Source organism: Seriola dumerili, unplaced genomic scaffold (genome assembly GCF_002260705.1).
Source record: "Seriola dumerili isolate Sdu_G_001 unplaced genomic scaffold, Sdu_1.0 BDQW01000822.1, whole genome shotgun sequence".
Taxonomy (NCBI): domain Eukaryota; kingdom Metazoa; phylum Chordata; class Actinopteri; order Carangiformes; family Carangidae; genus Seriola; species Seriola dumerili.
The window spans coordinates 1,164,259-1,185,727 of record NW_019175077.1 but is presented as its reverse complement, the minus strand read 5'-3'; the positions used below and the strand labels follow the sequence as shown (position 1 = coordinate 1,185,727).

Below are 21,469 nucleotides of genomic sequence, written 5' to 3'. Positions count from 1 at the left end.
TGACCCCCCCCCCCCCCACACACACACACACACACAACCACCCACACCCCCACCTCCCCAACCACACACAATGACAGCTATTCAAATTTGTTGTTCATTATGATCCATGCTAAGCCAAAAACACCATGATGAAGCAGGTTTCACCAGACACAATCACACACACTGTGCCAAAAGCCATAACTCAGCCTGCGTTAGGATGAAGGTTTTTTAATATTAAGCTATTAGATGGGAGAAGGCTGAGTCACAAAGAGATGACTAAGGATGTTTTCCAAACACCACATGCACACTGGGACACACACATATAGGATAGTAGATGTCAGTCACAGATGGAGACCTATTGTCTAGCTGACCTTCCTATCCATAATCATCCATAAGGGCTTTGCTATTTACTTGTGGGAATAAAGTTTTGCGGTGATTTAAAAGTCCTCCAAATGCACACTAAAATGGAATTTCGTCTGTTGGCAATAGCTCTTGACCCCAATTTAGTTCTTAAGGAACATAATAGATGGCTGCCAGTGAGAAGCATAATGGGAAATGGGTGTTTAAACACAAAGCATAAAGCCTGAGGCATGTAATGGCCATTTAAACTGTGGCTGCCATAGTTTTGAGTGAGCTCAACAATGTATTTCAAAAGCGCTGGAGAGATGTTTGTGTGTGCAGGAGTTTAGATTAAGTCTTAAAGTTGCAAAAAATGTCATCATGCACAGTGAAATGTATCAGCAGAGGCCTCTGACCTTTAACTCACGACAAAGGCTGAGCTCCAAGTACAGGTCATAATCAAAACTAAGATATTTTATATATGATAATGCTAAAATAGAAAGTCCTGAATTAAAAACATTAGCATAAAATCTGTAAAACGGCTTAAAATGTACCAAAACACAGGCTGATTTAGACCGGATAGTTCCACATCTTCAAGTAGCACCGTGGTAGAACATTAATTGAATATAATCCAAAATGTAACATCACAAATTAAGAACCTTTGTCTTCTGGTGTCAAGCCCTAGGAGACAGCAGTTATACTGATAGGCTTGTCAAAGATCATAACATTGTCATGTCTTCAAAAATGTGTTTTTCACTTTAAATATAAATAGGCCATATAAGTTATGGAAGACAGCTGTTCTCAAAAGCCAGAGGCAACAGACTTAATGTGCGGACCATTTAAACTGAGCACAATGTGCTTGATGAAACATTCAGTCTTTTTCATAACTTTCATTCACAGTCAATGTGCAGATGTCTATTTAGCTTGAGTTCTTTTAAGGTTTTATAGGAATCCTTTTAATGAGTGCAAAAGAAAGTTTTATCTCTCAAACGTAGCCTTCATATCACTAATGTAAATGCACTGAACAACTCTACAAAAGCAATATCCATAAAAGCAAAGGAAAAAGGAAAAAATAAAAAAAATTAAGCCAAGACTGAACCTTCTGACTGATCCTGGCTTTTAAAATATTTGAGTCCAATGCACCAATAAAGAGTTACTAGACTTGGGCAGATTCAGGTTAAACAGTATCAATTGATCCATGCTTTTGAGCAGCAGCATTATTAAGACCTACAGAACCTACATCAGACCCCTACCTCTCCTTCATACACCCACTCCCGCTGCATTTCCCCTGATATCCAACCTCGGCACGATGGCTCAGCTTCTAATCATGTCAAGGGATAATGTTAGCTGAAAAAATTTAAGAGTGAATATTACTTTCATAGCAGATACCTCTAACAGATACATTTAGTTGTTGATTGGTTTATATAACACTGTTAACTAAGGCAGTTAAAAATGTTAATAACAGTTGTTTTTGGTAAGTTAAATATATAATTCCTTACTGGTACACTTTGAATGAGCTTGTCATTACACAATATCTTTAATCTCTGTGTATTTGGCCTTAGGGTAAGGTGTCATTAATAGCTTGCAAGTGGTAATAGACAATCTTTGCTGCATGCTATTGATCTGTCTGGTCCTTGTGATGCACAGGGGAAAAAAGGAAGTAAAAATGTTTTGGTGTGTGTTAAGAAACACAATGGCCTTGGCATTATGGATTGTTTCTCATGCTAAGTAAAAAGGATGAAAAATGTTAAATATAATACATTAACATCAATTCATTGACATCCCAATTACAGTAGCCTCCATAGTAACATCAATGTGCTATATCAGTGTGTGTATGAGGTTTACTGAGCTGAATAAATCTCCAGCTCTGTGACATTTAATGCTAAACACTGCAAAACATTATTATCAGTGTAAATAAGTCTTTAATGCTAGAGAAAGTGAAAAGAATACCCCAACCTACACATAACTGTAGGCATTAATGTGGTAAAACATTCACACATGCACAGTGTGATCTAAAGGTTGCTTTGCTAGAGCTGAACATGTCGGTGGTTTCCAGTGGGTGACTCCTCTCCTCCTTTCAAGGCCGTGGAGACTCAATGACATCCCTTTATGTCATATTAATATTACAGTGGTTATTTGCTGTGGGTGGTCCAGTGCCACTTATTTTCTGCAGGGTTGAGGTGGGTAGAGTAAGGGCAATGGAATGCACAACAGCAAAGAAAATGAGCAGGGAAAAGTGGAGGTTAGTGCTACTTAATGCAAATAAATTTGTGGGGGTCTTAAAGTGTAGGCAACACCAATGAATAATCGGAACCTGGGCGACAACAGCTTATTCTGAGTTTATGTACCCAGGCATGACCAATCAAGAGTGCAAAGAACTCATCCTTGTTTTGCATAATCGGTGGTATCAACCCATTTTGAGCTTCTACAGTAACTGATATAAGAAAAATGGTTTTAGTCTGAGTATATCATTGCTTATGCTACAAAAAAATATTTAAAGTGCAACTAATTGCAAGACTTTGTAATGTATTCTGAAACAAAATAAAGCCCATATGTAACTACTGGGCGGCACGGGTGTACAGTGATTAGCAGTTGCCTCATAGCAAGGTTTTGGGGATGCAAACCTGCCAGCTGGCCGGGACCTTTCTGTGTGGAGTTTGCATGTTCTCCTCGTGCCTGCACGGGTTTCCTCCGGGTACTCTGGCCTCCTCCCACAATCCAAAGACATGCAGGTTAGGATTCTAAATTGCCCATTGGTGTGAATGTGATTATGAATGGTTGTTTGTCTCTATATGTCAGCCCTGTAATAGACTAGACTAGCGACTTGTTGAGGATGTACCCCGCCCTCACCAATGTCAGATGGGATTGCTCCAGCCCCCACGCAACCCTATAAGGATAAGCAGTATAGCTAATGAAAACCTAATTATGGTCATCATTACTGATTAATGATACTGATAATATCTTTTCTCCTTTCTTATACTCTGGACTAATTATTTTGGGATTCAGTCTTAGTTTCCTAAGTTCCAACATTTTAAGAGAACTAAATAATTTTGTGTGCATATATGAAGAAAGCAAATAAAATAAAATCTCTCTGAAGTAAAATAAATTCACACTGTACGTGGTTCATTTTGAAATGTCTAATGTGAACTTTAAGGGTCCCGGAAGACATCACGATTTGCATTTACAGTTATAAATCTTAAGGCTGAATTCTTTGCAGGTGGAATAAGCACATGAAGCTAAAAACAAACACCAGAATGGCTCCCACAGATGGTCGCTGTATTATTTGGTCCAAGTAAGAACAGATGCACTGCTTGACATTTAGAATAAGGACAATTTGAACAAACAAAAGTAGAGACTTCTGATGAAATGTACAAGATTGCAGCACCTCAGCAGATTAGGAGAGCTAAAACGAACAAAGGAACAATAAGTTAAAAGAAGACATCAGTACAAGAATAAGAGATATTGAATTTGACAAACTACTCAATTATTCAATGAAAGTTTGACAGTTAAATTCATAAAACATTACAAAGATACACATTCCCAGGGCCATCAGTTGCCGAGCCAACAAGCGGGCTATTGTACCACTAATTAAAACTTTGCACTTAATGCTCCAGTCTGAACTATCATTTGCATATTTCCTGCTTAAAAAAACATCAGAAAAGAACAATCACGTCTACTGCAGAAAGGCAGCCATCAACAGAAGACTGTAGAGTGCCTCCGTTCCCACCTCCAGGTTAACATTATTGTGGGAGGGCCGTGGAGAGCTACAAACCACAGCAGATTCAGAGGAGCCAGAAACAGAAGCCTTGAAGCATGTCTGGCAGACGTTATGGGCCACAAGAAAACTGCTGCTGCTGTGAGACCAGGGCAAGAGCAGCAGCATCAAAGAGAAACCATCCTTGACCACAACTTATCGTCTCATTTGTCTCAATCATCTCATTTGAAAGAAGGTAGAAGCCTGGCAGGGTTGCGTGATCTTATTCATAGTCAGATCGTCCTCTCGTCACCCTGTGAAATTGCCAATAGCGGATGTGATCGTGGGGGGTATAGGGTGCTGGGGTGTTGTTACGTTATCCAGAGAGAAAGAGTTACCTTTCACTCTTTCTCGGATGCCCTGAGTAGGTAATAGGAGTATTATGACAAATGCATTTTACGGCTGTTATTAATTGTTTAAATAATAATAATCAGAGAAATCAAAATACTGGAAGGGGAGGCACGTAGAAACAGCTGTTTATGGCTTGCAGTTCTCACTCTCTGTATGTCTCTCTCTCTCTCGACTGTTTGAAAGCTCTACTTACAAACACGAACACACAGCAGACCAAGAAACCAAACTAAGTGATGTGTTCTGTCTGTCTGTCCGTGTATCGATCTCCCCGCTCTGTTTAATCACAGCACATTACCTGCACACAACAAACAGCACTTTAGGGACAGTCAGCTGGTCCGAGCGTGTGTGTGCACATGCCTGTCCATGTTGCTAGCATCGGTTATAAGCATGGGTTTTCATATAAGTCATTACAGGTTTGTACCACTCCCTACGTTTTACATTTATATTGCCCTAAAGTATTTTGTATTTGTGTGTGTGGAATAAACAAATAAAGAAACCTACCTATTGTTTCTTGAGATGTGTCTAAATTGTTGGTCAGGCATTAATGTAACTGCTTTGGATCCTTTCTTAATGTAAATAATAATACTTTTAATAATGCACCAGGTTAGAGATACAATTTACAGCATTAGTTACAGTGGAATTGAGAGCTCAACGCACTGCAACTTAAGAAAACACACGAAATACACAAATGCACTGCAAATATTGACAACACAATTATATATACAAAAATGCTGCAAATACTCACAACACAACTAAATACACACACGTGTTGCAAATACTCATAACACAACTGTTTGTGAAATTTAATTGTGTTGTGTGTATTTGCAGCACGTTTGCATATTTGGTTGTATTGTGTGTGTGTGTGTGTGTGTGTATTTGGTTGTGTTGTGTGTATTTGCAGTGCATGTGTTGTCAAATTGATGAAGATGTCTGAATTTGTTTGTGTTTTGTCTAGTGTCATGTGTTTTCTTTGGTTACAGTGTGTTGAGTTCTCTAAGAATCTCATTCATATCTAAGCAAATTTGTTATTGTAACTTAATTATCTCTAATTGAATCCATATAGAATTGTATCAGAAATTGCACTTAATCGGGACCTTGTGAATCAGAATTGTATCGATTTGGGAAATCTGTTGCAATACCCAGCCCTTATGATAACCACACACAAATTTTTTGTTATTTCATAAACTTGTGTTCACTCTATCATATCAAAACGCAACAGTCCAAGGCCTACAATAAACCAAAGTCATGCAGTGTAGCAATTCCAAGTTGGGTAGCATGAATTTACCCATTAAGACAAACATACAACAGGTTTACACTATGATGGTAGGTAAGAATTTTGGCTAAAGTCCCAGTAGAGAGACTGGGAATAGTAAATAATACGATGTTGGGAAAAATTTTAACTAGGAGAAATAAAAAAATAAAAAAATAAATAAATAGATACACAGGATAAAGCAGGTTTTTTACCCAACTGTATAGGCAGTATCTGCTGTGGTGAAGCATGCTAGAGAAAGAAACTGAATCTCTTCCAGCTTGTCTGCTGTTCAAACTCACTCTCCTGCAAACACTGCACCTGTGATTTCTTCTGTAACTTGATATCAAATAATTAGAATAATAAAAGTAATTAGCACAGAAGAGGAGGAGTAAGTGAGGGAATCAGGGAACAAGAACTTCTTCTGCAAAAAGGAATGGCAAAGAATGCTTTATTGCAAATTGACTACATTACAGTTGAGATTGTGTGCGACTGTGTGCGTGTGCATGAATACAAGCTCCCACTAAAAGCTCCAACGTACTTCCCAACAGGTTCCGTAATCCTCCATTTCCTGCTGCATGTCAGCATCCTCAAACGTCAAACAAACGAGATACCTGCCATCAAGTCTCTTTCTCTCCCTCTTATGTCATCACATAACAACCAGTTTTTCACCCTGCACTCTTTCCCCAAAATCCTTCTTTTCTCTCCTTGCATTTATCTTTTCTGACTCAGCCACTCCTACCCCGTCACCTCTCCATTCCACTCTATCCATCCACTCCTGCTTAAATTTCACCTCACCAGACCATTTTGCATCCTGTGCACTCCGATCGTTGTGATTACGGCTTTATCGGATTATCAGAATTAGACTCAGCACCGACTGAGTTGGCAAGCAATTTAAGGACATGACCAACCGTGCCATTTTTTTTTTTTTACAGGGCTAGGCTGGTGGTAACTTCAATCGCTGTATGTATAGTGAATATACATACAATAAATTCTCCCATAGCTATGATTTATTTATTTATTTATCTCAACTGCAGATAGAACCAGTACTTTATTTGATACTGTCCCTCTCCTGTTAGGCTTTTAATGTGAAACATTTACAGGAAGTTTCACTAATAGCAGCCTAATACTGAGAAAATAGAAGTAACTGGAAAAATGTAGTACAGAGAACAGCGTTTCTATCAAAAAACGAGAATCAGAGCAGCTGAGTGGTGAGTATAATATGAGTGTGTTGTTGTACTGATGGAATTAGTGTTGTGTAATGGTACATTATGCTACTATGCATTATGTTTTGTTTGATCATTCAAATAGTGGCTCTTATGTGAGAATTATCACCGTAAGAAAAGTAAGTAACACCGTAAGACATGTTCAGCCTCAGGGCTCCCGATTAAAGATGTTTATATCCAACAAATATTCTTAGAAAGTAATCTGTGGAATTAGCAAAAAATCCTCTCCCATTTAATTTTCCTCATGCAATGAATACAAATAATAAAAATATAACCATATATTACATACCGTGTGTATGTAGATTCTGCATTACCAGTTATCACACAAAAGTACAATTAAGCTGACAACACTGGCCTAAAAAATGGAATTAATGCTCACCATACACATGACAAAGAGACTGCATGTACTTTTTTTAACTAGTGTTTTTGTCTTTGTGTTTCTCTTCCCTGGCTAAATGACACAAACCTAGAAGTATTCTGGAGACAGCCCTGTCTACTATATATACATATATAACTTCTATATGTGTGCTGTGTATAATGGTGTATGCATATGCAATATTAACATGAATTTTAAAGATCTTTCATGGGAAATGATTTCATTAAGGAATACTGTCCTGAGCTACTATCCAAACCCATCTTGAAACACACACATGTGCTTGAATGCAAGCTAAAACACACATGGACACATACACACAATGACACCATTCAGTGACAGTTACTTTGGGGGATTTTAGCACTGACGCTTGAAAATTAAAGTAACATACAGAAGGTGATAAGTATGGTAGCTCAGTTGTCACAGCGGCTAATAATGAGAGAGAAGAGATATCAGGAGTTTGAGAGAGGCAACCACAGGATGAAATTGGATGGTAAAGAACAAAGTGAAAAGGGAAATGACAGTAAAAAATTTGATAAAAGTGGAAATTATTGCAAATAGGGATTTGAGTGAGATGCAACATTCATGCCAACTCAGAAGTCTGCCCATCTCTTGAGCCAACACACTGATTACCATGTTTTTATTCACAGCACATAGCAGTTACTTCATTATAAAATTGTATGCTTCCCTCCTACATTTTTACCTTTACTACACTGCAGTCACTTCATTATTTAGTGGCACACTCCCCTCCTTTAGTATCATTACCACAGTGCAGTCCTTTCATTGGACAACAGCCTCAACAAAGACTCTCTTGCACCACAGCCATCCACAGGTTTTCTCCAGCGCCTCTGTGATGTTGCGGATCACTCTCCCTCCTTTCTCCTTTTTGCCTCACAGTTCAACAGGCTGAAGGCTCTGAAGAGTTTGCTATGCAAAGCCTGTGCATTCAACCTTTACTGCTGTGCTGGATAACAATCGATATCAAAATGGTGTTATATTAACCTTGACAATGGTAAATTCTGAAGTTCCAAATGATTATTTTAAGTACAATTATAGCTCTAAGACCGCTACAGTACCAGTCTGTACCATACCATCTGCTTAAAAAAGGCAAGCTAAATCATTAAGGCATCTGTTCTATACTCCTTTGTTTTTAAGATGTAGAATTAAGATGAGAAGAAAGAAAAAAAAAGAAAAGGAAAATTAAACTTAAGTGTGGTCAGGGTGTTGTAGTTTATAGGGGAAGCCCTGGGAGGCATCAAGAGAACCTCAATCACACTCCAACTCAAAGTCTCCTAATGTCAGTTTGCACAATACTGGCAAGCATCTTGCTTTCCTTTAAAATCCTGGATTTAATATATGTCAAACGTATATGCCTCAATTGATCTACAAAATGCCTGTAGAAATTTCAGAGCAGATTGCTTCTGCCATGACCCTCAGGAGTTGACTGTGCTGCCAGCAGTATCTCCTTTCTTCTGGTACCACAGGGCATCAACCCATGTGCCCCAAGGTTCCCCCATCAGAAAGGTTGGCACTCTGGTGTCCCTGCCTGGCCTTTATGTCTCAAAGGTCCTGTTCCGTCCTGGCATTAACATGCGTCTCAGGTGATCCGATCACAAGAGGACAGCTCTAAGTAGGTGAGTTCACACCTGGCATTAGAATGTCTCTCCACATGCGTCTCAAGTGACTACTTCCCCACTCTATATGCAAATAAACACATATGTGTTGTTTTTAGCCAATCCAACAATGATGGACAGGTCTGTTATCAATGTGTTTGTATGAGAGAGAGAGAGAGAGCAAGAGAGAGAGAGAGAGAGAGAGAGTGAGAGATAAATAAAGTGAGAAAGAGAAGGGGTCAAGGAGGGTTTGAGTGACTCAATGCGCTGTGCACAGCTCTACACTGAAACTAGGTTTTAGCCATGAGAAATAGTAAAATATTTTTGGTTTAAAACTGTGGCAGGACTTATTAGACCGTGACAGAGGTCGTCAGCTGAGTAGTTCTGCTGCTGCTAAAGAGAATGTGGCCACATGTGGTCTGAGTGATCGAATCTCAACGCGCCTTGGTGCGTTCAAACCTGAACTTAGAGCTGTCCACTTGTGATAATATCACTCGAGTCGGAGGTTAATGCCATGTCTGAACAGAAGCAAAGGGTCATTCATGAAAACAACAAAAGTATATTTTCTCCTTTAGCTCTACTAGTATCTAAGCATGTATTTTCTGGAGGTTTTGAGATATCCACCATGAAAACTTCTGTCACTACTTCAATACAAGAGAGGTGAATGGAATTTTTCTTGTGTTACGTCTAAAATAGGTCCCAAGTAAAAAATGTGAAATACAAATATGGTGTATAACAACTTTCATGTCTAAATAAAGTATAACAAGGTGAATGTTTGATTTTTTTCCACTATGAGAACATAAATACCAGTGAAAATGTATATGTACAGTAATACGTATATGTTTTTGAACTTTTTAAACTTTCTGTTCAACTATTCGGCTTAATGTGATGAAAATTAATTTGACTTTGCAAACATATCATTTCAAATCTCTCATTAAATATTACCACATACAGAATCAATATCAAGATATTTTTTTTCTTCTTCTTATCCTAATTGTGTGCACTGTGTGATACTAAAATCTGTTGACGTTAAAAATGATTTTTTTTTTTTTTTTTTTAAAGAATGCCTTATTGTAATGCTTAACTTATGAGCAAAAATAACAGGTTTTAATTTTATTTGGTCTATTTTGTCTGAAACATTATAGCAGTGTACAGTGCTAGAGAAAATATAAATGACAGAAACGGTCGCTCTCACGGCAAACCCAAGTTCAGCTCTGTAAGCAGACATGAGCCCTGTGTCTGGTCTAATTTCACAACAACATAAATTATTGATAAACTACCATAAAAAAGAGAACACATGATATAATTAACTTGGACCAAGGGTATTTCATCTCATCCTGCATACTCCCCTTGAGTACACCAACCAGTAAAAAGTTTGCTCAATAACTGTCTACTCATCCCAAATTTACACTCTGGATCAAAACAACATGAATCATTGCAGAATTTTATTCTTTAAAGCAAGAGTTAAAACAAGCTCTGGATTCAAGCAAAAAGCCTCCTTTGGGTCAGCAAGGCTGTAATGGCTGACAGCCCAAAACTCTTTCTTTATATAAAGATCATACATTTTTCATCATAGAAATGCTTTGAACCCAAGTGTGGGGGATCATTTCAATGAACTTCTAAAGAGTCTTAGCATCACCCGAGAGTGGCACACTTGGTGATTTGGGCTTCCCTGAGCAAGTTGTGTTGAACACCGTGCACAGACACAAATTCAAACAGTCAAAACAATTGCACAAATCAGTGAATAAAGGTACACGACACAAGATGCAATGTTGCTATGCATGCAGCAGTCAAACATTTGAGAAAAGAATTGACATTCCTAATTTTTGTTTCATATTCTGGTCCTTCCTCCCGACCCCAGAGGGAAATCATTACTTCCAGCCTTCTAAATATGCATGTGATTAATTACGCATCTTGTTATCACTGGCTAATCTGCATAGGACTCTCATGTATAAAAGTCCTTCTCATTACCATTCAGAAGGCCATCACACAGGTGTGCTGAGTAAATATACAACACATTGCAGCTGATCAAAAAATATGCACAAAAAAAACAAGTTAATAAACAGGACTGGAGGCCCACACACACAGCGGCATATTCAAACAGGCATACAGACATGTTAAAACAAGCGCGGACACGAAAGCGTGCTCGCTCAAGTGTGTAGACTCCCGGAATAGACTCCCAGAAACGTACACGCGCACATAGAGACACTACGGGTGGACACCCACTAAGAAGCAGATGCATTATGCAACGCCAATGACAGAAGGTCCAGGTTTCCCTCATACGGGCGGCAGTTTGGTCTGTGCCAACTCATTAAGAACACAGCTGGCCATAAGGCTTAGAGTGGGGCAAGACCACAGGGGTCCTCAGATGGGTGTCTGATTGGATTTTCAATGTTCAAGAACATAAAAAGCTCATTGTGGCAGGTAAGTGTCTTCAATATATGACATGTATTAAAAATGCAGCCTCATTTGACTGGAGCAAAGTAAGCATCTGCACTTTACAGTATCTCATTATGCAAAATTCAGTGGAAGTTGTTTCCACTGTGAATTTAAGTTTGCAGTATTGGCAGTAAACTGTTATTTGTAGTGAGGAGAGCAGCTTCGTCAGATGTTAAAACCCCCATGTGATATCAGCAGAGCTCCAACCTCTGCTAGAACATCAAGAATTTCTTCTCCTTCACTGTAGATATAAACACTTATCTTCAGGCTACTTACAGCCACCAGTCTCTCAACATGTAACTTGGTTACTTTGGACATTTTCACTAGCAAAATAAATAACAGTTACACAAGTTGTTTTTCCTTTCTCCTCACCACAAATCTATTTTTCTGGACCTTTTCATTTTATATATGTTTTACAAAAAGTTATTTTTATCATATTTTCAAGATCAAATGTGAAATTTCATACTTTATTTGTATATTTTGTTTCTGAAGTAAAGATTCTACTGATCCTACAAACAAAGTTTAGTAACAAGAAAAGTTAGAGTGGAATTTCTGCTCTGGTGTCATTTCATTGTTATATAGGAAAAAAGGGTGACTCACTCAGGTTCCACTTGAGTCCAGTGGTGGTTGTTTGGCACGGTCCACCTACTGGAATGAGACTGCACCAATCCCCCTCCAGGCCCGTGTTCACTTCCAGTCTGTGGCTGCCCTGCAAACACCACATCACGAGTGAAAAAATGTATGAGTATTGTCTGTGTGCATATAAAGAGTCAATGACAGGTAGAAACAAGGACAGTGAAAAGAATTAAAAGAGAAAATAAATGTGGAGCAAGACTTCTTAAACCTATTCAGCCCCAAATGAGAAACTTAGCTTCTCCGCCCAGGGTACAAAGCTCATTAAAATAAATTATTGCGCTTGTCAAAGCTGCAACCCATTTTCTGTTAATATTCAGACTTAAAAGGATACATTGCCATTTTGAATTATACTCTACTGTCTGTCACAGGGAGTCAAAAGGTTTTTGTTCTGACATCACATAAACATCCTAACAACTAGCTTTTCACTTGAGAAGCTGGTTATACTGCACTATTATGAAATGAATACCTCACTTGAAGTCAAGGGCCACTGCATTCTAAAGCGTATTTCATTAGCTCAGAAAGAACATTTTCTATCAGTGATGGTGAGGATGGTTGACAGTGTTTAGTCTTTTTCAATGGCATCTGAGGGACAGATGAAGAAATGTTTTTGAGGTTCAATGAAGTCTTTTCATGAAGTGCCCTACAAAAGAAAATAAACAAGAACAAAATTTTTAAAATGACATGATATCCCTTTTAGATACGGTTTGGAGAAAAAAGGAATAGCATTGCATAGTGTAGGTGCAAGGTAGAGTCGGACTCTTCAGGCTGAATAATGACTTCACTCTGAATGCACTAGTTATAAAAAACCCTTATGGTGGGATGCAAAAAGGTCAAAACAAAGTTTCTCTCATTCAGAGTGTAAAATACAAAGAAACACCTCAATCTCATTAGCAAATACATGAGTATTTGGTAAAGGAGATGTAGAAAACCAAAAATGCTTGAAACCTGAGAATTATGTATCATTAACGCTTTGAATGTCTGCAGGCTAGCAGTACTAGGTTTGTACAAACTGCTATACACATGAGCATTAATACAAAGACAAAAAGTGTTGACAGCTAAAGATTAGATCAGTCATCTAAAAAGATCATATAGACACAGACACAGGCTGCAAAGACAGGCACAGTCAGTTAAGAGTTTGAATTCTTGAAGGTGTGACATATTTAAAGCAGAGTTTTCTTTCCTTGGCTTCTTAGAGCTGCGGAGCCAGAGGGAAGTAATGATGGGAAAATTCTGGCTTTTGGTGTTCAGGAAACATCCCTGAGGTTGTTTTCTATACATAAACACAGTCTCTTTGTGTAAGTGTGTCAGAGTGAGAGAGTCTATTATGAAGGGTAAATACATGTGCACCTGCAACATGAACAAACACATATGGAGATCATGAGGAGGTGCTGCTGGGAGATTTGAGTCAGGGTAAGAATGTACATTTTTGTGGTTGTGAGGCTAGCTGGTGGATTAACTGCAAGAGCAACTTTTTGACTGAAACATGGGAAAGAAAATTGCTGCTCAAGAGAAAAAGTTTAATTTTTAAAAGTTAGTCAGTGACTGGACAAATCTAATGCAGAGTTTTGAGTCTTTATAAAGCTAGCGGGGTATGAGACAGAGTGAACTATGCTTATAATGTTCCAGCATATATTGTTATGCATTTGTTGGTTTTATTTGATCATATTTACATCGTGTGAACAATTTAGATTTTTTTTTTGTTTTTTTTTTTGTAAAACTTAATAAAACTGTAAAACACTTTATAAAACATGCATTAAGAAAAGACAAACACTGACATGTTATTGATGCTACCAATCAAAGTGAATAAGTTTGTAGATGGTGTGAGATGCAGGAGAACAGGAGAATCTGTGAGGCTGAAATAGTGGATAACATGATAACATACCTCACAATAACAATGCTGATGCTACAGCAGGTTTAATATTTAGTGGGAGATACATTAAGTATTTAATAACACAATTAAGAATATGTATATACAAATGTTGTTATGAGTTTTCATAGACTGATAAATTAGCATGCAAGCATGTCATTGGTTTTGTGTGTGCATTCTATTCTATATCTGAATCTTACCTCCTGAGTACAGGACGCAAGAAAACATGCAGTTATAGGTCGATTAGTTTTACTATTCTCTGAGTTTTTTGTAAACATCTGATTCGAAGAAACAGAGATGGGAACTTTCTTTTTATTGTCTTGCAGTTATTACACTACATTATTTATTTCAGTACAGAACAGACCATCCTGTGTCAGTTCACTTCATGTTTATGTTTCATATTTGAATGCCACGTAGCTGCTAACGTGCTGCAGCACAAACATAGCTCAGGTATCACACTTTATCATTTAAATCAGCTCTTACTTGGACAAGTTTCACTCCTCAAAAGGGCATCAGGTAAACAAGCCTGTAGGTCTGACCTAGAGTGTGTGTGCTTATAGAGTGATTTATAGCATGGACCGGGCTGACACAGCGCTGCGAATACGCTGTCCCACAGAGACACAGGCTTTCTTAAGCATCTACACTAATGTGAGGAAATGTGGCTCTGCTTGGCCCTCCAAGCGAGTCTCAATAGAGCAGACAGTAGGAGAAAAACAAACGAAAGAGATGAACTCAGCGCAAATTTTGTCTTTTCTTTTCATATCCAAATTGAGTAAATTTAGCATCACCTTGGGACCTAGACAGATTAAAACATCTTCTTGTCATGTAGGGACTTTGAATAAACAAGCCTGCAACCCGTGCAGTGTCCCTACCCATAATTTAATAAAAGACATGAGAATTATGCATTGCCCTAAGCCAGCTGTAAAAAATACAAGTCTTCTACATATTTCCAAAAGATATCATAACACTTGTTTCCCATATGACGCCTCATATGGAAAACAAAAGCTAAAACAAACCAGGCACAACCCTGATTAAATCAGAGCATGTCTGAGCAGTTTTTCCTCGATATTAAATTATGATGCAGTTGCCATCAATTTTCATGCCGTCTCCAGCTCTTTACAAAGTCTGACGTGTTACTTTCTAACAAGCGTTGCACTTAGTGAATTTCTGTCATTTGTAACTGCAATTGCGGCATTACGCTGATTCAGTGGCACTGTATCGTTGATCAGTACAGGAAAAGCCGTGGCCAACACTTGGCCAGGAAAAAAAGAGCCGCAATTTCCTCAAACAATTTTCTCCAAAAGAGTTTCTGTTTTTTACCACAGCAGGAATGTTTCAAGTGGTGACCTGATTTCCTGGGGCTGTTCAAATAGGTGAATATTGTTTCTTTTGCATCCAGGCACAACCAATTTAAAGAGTTTTCCTGAATTAATGTTATATTCCAATCAGCAATTACTTTAAGGTGAGCTCGTATTAGACGTCACCTGATTATTACATTTTTAAGTACCTGACTTTAAAGCACCTCCTGAGACCTGGAATAATTACAGTTTGTGCATGTCAGATATTATTAGATAAAGACAACAACAGAAAATAACATCACTTTTTTTTTCTCCAAAAACATAATCCTTTGTCGTGGGCATTGGGGCATTGTTTGTCTTTCTGATAGTGACCCACTGTAGCCTCCAATTTGCTCTGAAGATGTAACGCCACTACAGAGTGTTTATTATACTTTAACCTCTTGTCCTGTAAACGCAACGATGGCCGAAGCTCTTGTCAAGTGAAAATCGCCACCATGGCAAAAAACCACATTCCGCAGCAGAGAAAACTTACAAATAGCCTCTTTAAAATGTCATGACACTGTGAAAAATGCACAAAGGTGACATCTCCTAAATTGTTACAGTTTATTATTGTCCTTTAGGAAGATCAGGATTCACTAGCACTCTCAAAATATGTTGCTTGTAAAAAGTGTTTGCTTCAGCCAGTTGAAGGCACCAAACAATGATCAGGATAGTACAACCTCTGCCACTGCCGAGTCACAAATAAGCTTAAATTTGCAAAATGGACATAGCTGGTAATTTAGCTATGGTTTGTGGAGTTTATGGATTGTGTAGAACATGAGCAACTCTGTATGTATTGATTGTATCATCAAATCCCACGGCTAAGCACGTAACAAAGTCGTGATTGCATGGAATACGGATGGTGAGGACATTTGGCAAAAGTTGTAAACACTTCAATTACAGATGTAACTTGAACAAATAGCACTGGGCCTTTCGAAGGTTGCGTTCACCTTCATGTACAGGCGTCTGCGTTCATCAGTTGCTGGCGAACTGGAGCTGCGTTGACAAACGAGCTTAATTTACCCTCAGTGAAGTAAGATTAATTGGAGGTGTCGAGGTATGAAGCAGCAAATGACAATGCGTCTTTGGAATAATGACAAGAAGTAGGGAGGGAGTGCATGAGAAAGAAGTTTACGCACTTAACATATTACAAGATGTCATCAGGAAGTGTGACAGTTAGCTGTTTGTCGTGAAGATCTCACAAATAAACAACACACACACAAAAAAAAGAAGGTTAAAAAAAGACCAGTGTGTGTCCCAAATCGCGGCTACCCAGCCCACTTGTAAATTCAATCAACTGAGGAGCATGAGAAAGTGGCTGGCACTGAGGAAAAACAATTTAGGAGCATCAAAAGAGACTCTCTCTCTCTCTCACTCATGCACAACAGCAAATTGGGGCACCATAAGAGCAGCAAAGTGTGTGTGTCTGTGTGCGCTTGAAGTGATTACTTAACAAAGAAACAAAGTGTTCAACACTCCAATCAAGGTGGAAGCAGAACAAGGAAAAGAACATTTTTGAGAGAGAACAGAAAATGAAGAGAAGGACTGGGAGAGGAGTGATTAGAAGGTGTAGGAGATGTTAGTGCTGGAAAGCAGAATGTTGGTCTAGTATGTTGAAACACACACTGTGGGTCTGCCTGTGTGTGTAGTTTCTCTCATATGCCATTTATAAGACAGATATAGCCACAATAAGTCCACTTTCAGGTTCATGCAAAGTGAAATATTGGGAGGATGACATTTTTAAAACAACACCTGAAAGAAAAACTAGCCAGCTGGCTTTGTAGCTTAAAGAGAGAAAATTAAATGAAAAACAATGCACATAATAGAATCATTGCACCGTGGGGAACTTCATTGCATGTGTATGCATACATGCGATGGCTATGTACTGAGTGTTTTTAATACACTCACAGGTCTGAGTAGATATACCAGGCTGGTCCCCTGTATGATCAACACAGGCAGCTGTGTCATGGACAGAGCGTGGTGGAGTGTCTCGACAGATGCCATGGTCTGGTCAAATCTGTCTGCAAGACCGCCCAGAGTCACAATGGCATCCACCTGGAAAGACAGACAGAGATTAATAAGACACTGAAAAATACCACGGTTTGATATAAAATCTCTGGCAGGATGCTGCTGAAGTGACAGGAGAAAACACTTTTTTTCAGCTTATGGTAATGGGACTTGCAGAAAGAGAAATGAAGAAAAAGACACAAACCAAAAAAATTTTTTTTTTTTTTTTGCATTTGAACTCAAATAGTACACATTTTGACAGACAATTATGCTGATTGCCTGATGGCAGCCCTTATTTTAGGAACAACTTCAATCCTATATTAAGAAATATTATTGCTTTATAAATGGATGAATTGCACAAAACATCAAGTGAGTCAGACTTATGACTACATTATTAATGAATTTAATGTATTACTGGAGCTAACCATATGTGAATTGCCATTAAGATTTTGCAGAACTACTCATAGAAAGTGTGTAAAATAGACTGAAACTAGGGGCGTCGAGTGGCGTAGTGGTCTAAGCAGGCGCCCCATGTGTAGAGGCTACAGTCCTCGCTGCAGTTGGCCCCGGTTCGAGTCCTGCATCGGATGGCCTTTGCTGCATGTCATTCCCCCTCTCTCTGCCTCCCCATTTCCTGTCTCTCTACTGTACTATCAAATAAAGGCATAAAAAAGCCCAAAAAATATACTTAAAAAAAAATAGACTGAAACTAGAGGCAACTAATTATAGGAATGAAAGATGACATATGAAAAAAAAATTAAAGCTGAGCCAAAAACTAATCACTTATTTTTCATACATTTTTACTGAAATCTGTTGAGTAGTTTTTGAGATATGCTGTTAACTAACAGACAAACAAACAAGTCCAGTATGCTCCTTGCTGAAGTTAAAGCATAAGTCTGCTGATATTTTCTAACAAACAAATTCCACACTAAGACCAAAACCACTGATGAATAGATCCTAATAACAAGTATTGCCTGTGCAGCCAAAACCTTTGTGTTATGAGGTCCGGTCCATCGTCCATAAAAACACATCAATGAGCCACACTATTTCACTGAATGGATTGTTCTTTTATGACTGTACCATGAACACAGGCGCACAGTTTATTTTCATTCCATCCCACACATACCATCTTACCACGCTGTAATTACTCACATGTGCAACAACTCAACAGCTGAAAACCTACAGTGCCCAGCGATGAAATGACTTTGCATTATAAAATCTGAAAGTGGTTTTACATCTCCATTTGGAACTAATGAACTTGAGTGCCACAGACAGTCTGGGAAATCATCAATAGATGGATAAATTGCTCTGTGCGTGGATGGGGATGGGGGCTGGAGGTTCTTGTTTTTATTGCTTTTATTCTATAAAGCACTTTGTGTTACATTGTTGTGTGTGAAAAGTGCTGTATAAATAAAGTCTGACTGATTGATTGATTGAAATGCATGGGACTAGTTGAAAATAACGAACGTATAGAATATCAACAACGTTTTCATTTTATGGAAAAAAAACTAAGCACAACAACAAAAGCCATTAGAACACTTAAACTTTAAACACAGATCTTAAAGATGGAAATGCAATGGAGAACAGATAAACAATCAGTGGTAGATCAAACAATGAAACCAGGCTATTACACTGAGGGTAAACATCTAGTATCTCTTGAATTAAGAGGTGAACACGTTAACAGCAGATCAGGTGAGCTAAGTGGATTACTTAAACTAATACCATTTCCTGCAACCTCAGACCTAAGATAGGGTTCTTTTTAACTTTGAGCCAGCAGTTTACTTAAATATAATATTTACAGCTCTCAGCAGTTATATCCTTATACAAAGTCCCCAAGCAGTCAAGCACCAGTGCTGACAGCTTTAAAACCCAACAGAGTCTAGAGGGCAGAGGCGCTGTCACAGGCTGACAACTGACAGTCACACCATCATGGAAAATGAACCATGTACAATCAGTCACACTGGCTTCACTTCAGTGTTTTCACTTCAACCATATACTGTAAATAAATAAACAGAATGTAGGACGTAATTATTCTCTATTACCTTTGCTGATGTTGACCATAATTGCTTGGTCAATAGCTAAACATCAGGGGAATAGCAGCTAATCATGTATAATTTACTTCTCTGTTAAACAGTTTCTAACTTTGAGAACTGACTACTCTTACCACTACAGCTGCTGATCAGTCAGATCACATTAGCTAAATTAATTTGCTACAATAACAGATGTGTGACAGATTTTTTTTTTCCTGTATGTAAGTATATGTGCATACATTAACCCGTTTTAAAGTTCAGAACAAGAAAGTCCTGCAGTGTCATCTCTTTACATAATGGGAAATGAATGTAATGTAACTTCCTGGCTCAGGAAATGGAGCTAAAGCAAAACTGAGTGCTGAGATTGAGGTTATTTCAACATCTGGCATACACCCCCATATGCACAGGCATGACCAAAACTGTAAACAACAACATTTGGTAACAAGCTCCCCTCTGTAAGAGAAAATAAGAGAGAGAGCCAGCAAGAGAAAGAGGGAGAGGCATACAGTGCAATCGAGTGTGTCCTTCAATATTTTCCACACTTTGTTTTTTATGTTGTAGCCTTATGCTACAATAAAAAAGAATCATTCTTACCTCATCAATCTACCCTATAATGACAAAGTGAAAACAGAATTTTAGATATTTTTTCTATTTAAAAGAAATATTGACACAAGTATTCAGACCCTTTGCGATTAAACTTCAAATTTAGCTCAATTACCTCCCATTTCCCTTTATCATCCTTGAGATGTTTCTACACCTTTATCGGAGTCCATCTGTGGTGAATTCGGCTGATTGGACATGATTTAGAAAGACACACACCTGTCTGTATAAGGTCTCACAGCTGACAATGCATTTCAGAAAAACCAAGCAATGGGGTGGATGAAAATGCCACAACTGCCGCATTGAGGTTCCCAAGAACACAGTGGTCTCCATAATTTTTAAATGGAAGACGTTTGAAACAACCAGGACTCCTCCATGAACTGGCCACCCAGCCAAACTGAGCATTCAGGACAGAATGTCCTTGTTAACAAAGGTGACCAAGAACCTAATGTTCATTCTGGATGAGCTCTAGAGATCCCATGTGGAGATGGGAGAAATTTCCAGTAGGACAACCATCACTACAACACTACACCAATATGGGCTTTATGGCAGAGTGGCCAGACTGAAGCCTCTTCTCAATGAAAGACACATGAAAGCTGCTTGGAGTTTGCAAAAAGCACATTAAGCAATCTCAAACTGTGAGAAACAAGATTCCCTGGTCTTATGAAACCGATACTGAACTGTTTGGCCTCAGTTCTAAGCATCATGTCTGGTGAAAACCAGGCACTGCTCATCACTTGCCCAATACCATCCCAACGGTGAAGCATGGCGTTGGCAGCATCATGCTATGGGGGTGTTTTGCAGCAGCAGGGACAGGGAGACTGGTCAGTGGTGAGGGAACGCTGAATGGGGTAAAGTACGGAGATAACCTTAATGAAAAACTTAACCAGAGCACTCAGGACCTCAGACTGGGCCGAAGGTTCAGGACACACAGCTGAGACAATAGAGCGTGGCTTAGGGACAACTGTGTGAATGTCCTTGAGTGTCCCAGCCAGAGCTCTGACTTGAACCCAATCGAACATCTGTGGAGAGACCTGAAAATGTCTGTTCACCTACAGCCCCCATTCAACTTGACAGATCTTGAGAGGACGTGCAGAGAAGAATGACAGAAAGTCCTCAAATCCAGATGTGCAAGGCTTGTTGTGTTATACCCAAGAAGACTCGAGGCTGTAATTGCTGCTTAAGGTGCTTCAACTAAGAGTCTGAATACTTGTCAATGTGATATTTCAGTTTCTCCTGTTTAATACGTTTGCAAATATTTCTCAAATTCAGTTTTCACTCTGTCATTATGGAGTATTGAGAGTAGATTGATGAAGGAAAAACATTTTTTTTATTTTTTTATTTTAGCACAAGGCTGCAACATACCAACACATGAAAAAAAGGTCTGAACACTTTCTGAATGCACTGTCTCAACCAGAGAGAAAAAAAACAACAAAACATGAGCTCCTACTACAGAAAATTATTTAAGAATGTGGGAACAAAGTGGGTGAGTTTCAAGTCAAACTGAGAAACCAGTAAACTAAAAGTAAATAAAACTGTGGGAGAAAGACAACTTGTAACAACTAGTAACAACAACTGTCAACTGTCATGGAACCTTTAGGACAAAACTACTAAAAAGGACAACAGAAGGAGGACCACAAGAATATGAGAAATTAACTGCAGGACATTC

General features: G+C 38.6%; 1 protein-coding gene across 5 annotated transcripts in view; it reads right to left on the bottom strand.

Moving 5' to 3' along the window:
* tpk1 (thiamin pyrophosphokinase 1) overlaps window positions 1-21,469 on the bottom strand; it is a 71,881-nt gene that overhangs the window by 12,175 nt on the left and 38,237 nt on the right. For all 5 annotated transcript variants that reach the window (XM_022766276.1, XM_022766274.1, XM_022766277.1 and 2 more), the window contains 2 exons: window positions 17,072-17,218; window positions 11,924-12,032 (listed from right to left, as the gene is read on the bottom strand). In XM_022766276.1, the coding sequence (XP_022621997.1) occupies window positions 11,924-12,032; window positions 17,072-17,218 (256 nt within the window). The remainder of the gene's footprint in view (window positions 1-11,923; window positions 12,033-17,071; window positions 17,219-21,469) is intronic.